At 37.4% G+C, this 5000-nt stretch overlaps 1 protein-coding gene across 1 annotated transcript in view; it reads right to left on the bottom strand.

Annotated features, from left to right (window-relative positions):
- The window catches only part of LOC144976381 (uncharacterized), a 212554-nt gene that overhangs the window by 29080 nt on the left and 178474 nt on the right, over window positions 1-5000 (bottom strand). Inside the window, exon 3 of the mRNA XM_078920643.1 lies at window positions 1342-1401. Coding sequence (XP_078776769.1) covers window positions 1342-1401 — 60 coding nt within the window. The remainder of the gene's footprint in view (window positions 1-1341; window positions 1402-5000) is intronic.

Below are 5000 nucleotides of genomic sequence, written 5' to 3'. Positions count from 1 at the left end.
CCAATGCGAATTTTGTCTTAAAGGCCTATTCCAATGAAAGACTGGAGGAATAACCCAAGTGCCAGCCGCAGTTCAGCGCCGCAAAAATAACTAGGGCGAGGTGACTTACTCAAGGACACTCGGCGCGAACTGGACTACAAAGCAACAACGCGCTTTACAAGAAGTCCTCATCCAACAGTAATATTTTAAATGTAGGACAAAGCATGATGCCTGTAAGGCGCTTATCATTTTCCACTTGAGCAAATATTCCTTCCTGAGGCTCACCTTTTCGTTGCCCAGAGCGGAAGAACTCAATCATGGACCCACAAGGTTTTGTGTTTAATTCCTTGGTTTATTTTTACCCACCAACGAATCAAAGTGGAAAGATTGGGGCATAACATCTTTACAACAAGAGTATTTTTGTTGTTAGTCGTTTGTATCCCCCCCCCCCCCCCTTTGTGTATGTGTGCGTGTGTGTGTGCTTTATATTTTGTTTCTTGTTTCTGTGTTTGTTTGTTGCTTTTTGTTGTTTTTATTTTTGTATATTTGTCTTCTTGATTTTTGTTTGTTTGTTGTTTGTTGTTTTTTGTTTGTTTGTTTGTTTGTTTGTTTTGTTTTTTGCTAGCAAAACAAAAGATATCAAATCCTTGTCTAAGTCAAGATAGTTGTGGTGTTAAATTGTCAGGGATTCTATCCGCTTTTTGATAAAGGCCACACTCTCCGTGTATCGTGACGTCATAGCCAGCGTTCAGGAGATGGAACATTGCTCAGTGCACATCCCGTGTTATGTCTATATCTATATCTACCTCTAACAAGTGCATTCTGCTATTTGTAATATGGTCATGCTATTATGAATGTACGCCAAAAAAAAATAAATAAAAAAAATAAAGTTTGATTAAAAAATACCTAAACCCCGTGATATTTTGTACATTTGTAAATTCCATGTTTGATACCATCAAATGTGTCTTGGGAGGTAAATAGGATTTAATAATTGTCTGGATTAACCCCCACTCTACTCTTTTCAGGGGATTATCCCGTCCCTTAATCCCTTAATCCCTTAATCCCCTAAGCCATGACACTCTTGGCTGCACCCTCTACTCTCTTATCCTTGCACCCCCACCCCCAACCTCCACCACATCATTGCTATCGATAGTATGCGCTTGGCTAAGAAGCTCACAACATTGCCATCCGGAAATATAAGGAACCAACACCCAAAACTATGTGTATCCTTAAACGTTTATAGTCTGGTTAATACAATTTAGTGAGCATTACTCATAAACGCGGATGACAAAAAACAATAACAAAGACCCGAGTGATGTCAAATTCATTCTATCTATATACTACAACATCATTCTGGCTTACCTTTGAAGAATTGGGAGCTCACCACCGGCATCAGAACAGTCAATATTATCCCCAATAGAACTGTGGGAGAAAAAAATATTATGATAGAATTTAGATGATTAAAAAACAAAGAAATAAGGACATTTGGATAAATCTAAAATTCGTTTTTGTCTTTATCAAGGAGAATGAATAAACATTCCTAAGGAACTAAAATATAATGTATCTGATCATTGTAGATTTAAAATCGATTATCATTATAAGGTTTATAGCTTGCCCTTCCGCCACGACATCATGAGAGATATCGTCGCCTTGAGATTCTCCGAAGGATCATAGATATTTCATCAAACAAGATGTCTGATGTCAACAAGAATCACCCATATTGTCCAAGTTAGCAAATTTGTGTTAAACAATCTTGCCCAATGAAAAAAAAAACCAAAACGAAAGTGCCCGAAACGGGGCTCGAACCCAGGACCTTCCGGATTACAAGGCAATGCCTTAACCATCTGTCCATTTGCCCCCTAATATAAGGTTTACCCAAACTTAATACCAGTTTCAAGCGATGTGTCGCAAAGTCAATAATTCCACATTCATTCACTCATCTTTCCTTCCCCTATTCATGTTTTCTCCATTTCTTCCATTCCATCTAACGCGTTCGTCTTTTCAAAATATTATTTTAAAATCCAAACCTAATTTCGTCTTGTATGTCAAGCATCTTTTTTAACGTCCATTCATTTGGCAACAAAACCCTAAAGATATCTGGCACCTTCGCCAAAAACAACTTGCATACTCCAATCATAGACATTAGGATGTAATTTGACCCTGCCAATGCGACACGAACAAAACACATTTCAATTTTTTTCTCATCTACTCCACAAATAGGATTCACTAATCTGATGTCACGTCCGTCCAGAAACAGCAGCTTGGTTCTCAACAAAGAAAATCGGTACTTTTTATTCTTCATGCTGGCTAGGACTTTTTCACATGTCAGTGATCAGAATGTATAAAAGTCAAAACATGATCAGATTTATAATGTTTTTCTCCTCTGGATACATTCTTATGCTCATCGGAGAAATATTTCAAAAGGGCGTCCGCCATTTTCCTGATAGTTTAGAACCAGTTACTAAGTTACTATGCGTCATTATGAGGGAAGTGACGTCACGACTGTTGAAGCCAATTGCTAACTTCATATGTTATGTGTAGAATTGAAGGCTGGTTTTCCAAAAATCGTAAAGTCGATTTTTCTACTTTTTGAGATTTTCCATCCATGAGATAAATTGAAACATAAATTTTATTTTAAGCATCAATTGTCACAAGAATTTCACAAAATTTGTGTGAATTTGGAGTTTAAATATGATAAAATAATAGACCGAATGAGAAATTTTAGGGGAGATAATCCTCAATATTTCAAAATGGAAAAAACGGAGTTAGAGAGTTTTGGAAAACCACTCTTCAATACTCTTCACGTAACTTCACTTCCTTCCAAATGACGCATGGTAACTTAGTAACATTGGCTCTAAACTATCGGAACAATGGCGGACGCCGTATGAAATATTTCTCCGGCGATCATAAAAGCGTATCCAGAGGGGAAAAAAACACATACATTTGATCATGTTTTGACTTTTACATATTCTGATCACAAGGCATATGAAAAGTTCTAGCCAGCATGAAGAGTAAAAAGTAATGATTTTCTTTGTTTAGAACCAAGATGGCCGCGGTTGCCGGGCGGCGTGACATCAGACTACTGAATCCAATTGATTATCATATTGTTTCATAAGGGGCAGTAACCCACCGTTTGATATTTCTGGTCATTTTGATTTAAAATTCACTTTTTGACACATCCATTTCACCAGTTTGACATGGTGGGTCACACGTTTGTGACCCCTCGTCTGAAAACGGTATTATGTCGGAATGATTAAGATGCTGAAAATAGAGTTTATGGCCGGAAATATCAGCCTTGCAATGAGTTTGTATGTTTTATTGAAGAGAATGAATATCGTATCTTAGAATGATAAATAGCAATAGTTTAAATTTTAGACCAGTTTAGCTTTAATTCGACTTTTTAGTATCTGGTTCATCCCGATTTAATACCGTTTTCAGACGATGGGTCACATTTGAAGACTTTTACAAATCTGGCTGCAATAGGAAAAGGCGTTATGCTGTTACGTGGCATCATTTCGTGGTTTGTTTTTACAAGGAAGAACAATACACCCTTCTCTACTCCATTTTCCCATAATTTTTGGGCAAATTTCTGGGTCACATTTGAAGACGTATGAAAATCTGGCTAAAATAGGAAAAAGGCGTTCTACAGCTATGTGGCATCATTTCTGGTTTGTTTTTACAGGGAATATCAATATACGATTCTCGACTCCATTTTCATATATCTGGCAAAATTTCTGGGTCATTATATAATTTGAGGATTTATGAAATTCTGGCTAAAATAGGAAAATATGTTTTACAGCTACTTGACATCAGTACGTGGTTTGTTTGTGTAGAGAATATCATTACACATTTCTTTCTTCTCCATGTTCAAATTTCTGGCCAACTTTCTGGGTCATATTTATATATTTTTACAAATTTGGCCAAAATAAGAAAAGGTATTTTGTCGTTGTATGACATCATTGCGTGGTTTGTTTGTGTTGGAAATATCAAGAGGCTGTTTCTCTACTCCATTTTCGGGATAAATAAATGCTATTTGTGTACAGAAACAATAACATTGTACGCGATTATTATTTGTGAATGGCTCTCATCTTTGTTGTTGTTGTTGTTGTTGTTGTTGTTGTAGTGATTTGTGAAAACAACGGGGAGCGATAAACGTTTGGGTACTGGATAGGGTGAGAGAGGGTGGGGGGGGGGGGGATGGGTGTGGTGAGATAAGGAGGTAATGATTGTGATATTTTGTTACTATTTGACGTTGATTTATAGTGAGATTCGGAAGTCCCGATAGCTCAGTTGGTAGAGCACTCACTTCGTACGCAAAGGGACCGAGATCGATCCCGGGTGCAATCGAGGGTTTTTCTCTGGACCCCCACCCCCCTTTCCATCCCCCCCCTCCACCCCCCACCCCTTGTCTACCAGCAGTGAATGAGCATAAACAAAAGAACGTTGAATACAAATACATAATATGTTCAATGCCTTCATCAGGAAACATTAACACAGAGTAACATTGAAAACAAGTAAACGTTTTCAACGTATTTTTGTTTATTGTTTTACTGACCGAAGATTTGCACCCGAAACGTCTTTATAGTATTCTTTCCATCCGAAACCTTATCATGCTCACCTTTCTATTAGTATTTTTACGCTCTCGTCAGGCCTCAGGTACAAACAACAACCCTTTGGCCAGTCTCTATTTTAACGTTCTCCTAACCACCTGCAGCAAAATCGTCACATTTGTTACGACATAATCACAATATACATTTTTTAAAATTCAGATTTATTTTGTACATCACAAAATTTGAAGAATGATCTTTGTTTAATTAATAAGAACATAAAGTTGTTTGTTTGAGTTTTGAGAAATCAATTTTTCTGCTGGGTAAGCCTGCCATTTTGGGAAAATACCACAGAAGTCCACCGTAACACATATATAGTAGAGAGTTAATGAGAAAAGAAGAAGATAATGGCAATATGCGTAGGAATTTGAGGCGTTCGAGTGGAAGGGACGAACGTACGGCCTTCCTCATCTG

Source organism: Berghia stephanieae, chromosome 7 (genome assembly GCF_034508935.2).
Source record: "Berghia stephanieae isolate SIO BIC M18660-M18661 chromosome 7, UCSD_Bste_1.3, whole genome shotgun sequence".
NCBI classification, from domain to species: Eukaryota; Metazoa; Mollusca; class Gastropoda; order Nudibranchia; family Aeolidiidae; genus Berghia; species Berghia stephanieae.
The sequence above is the reverse complement of the archived record's forward strand: the minus strand, read 5'-3'. Positions and strand labels throughout refer to the sequence as shown.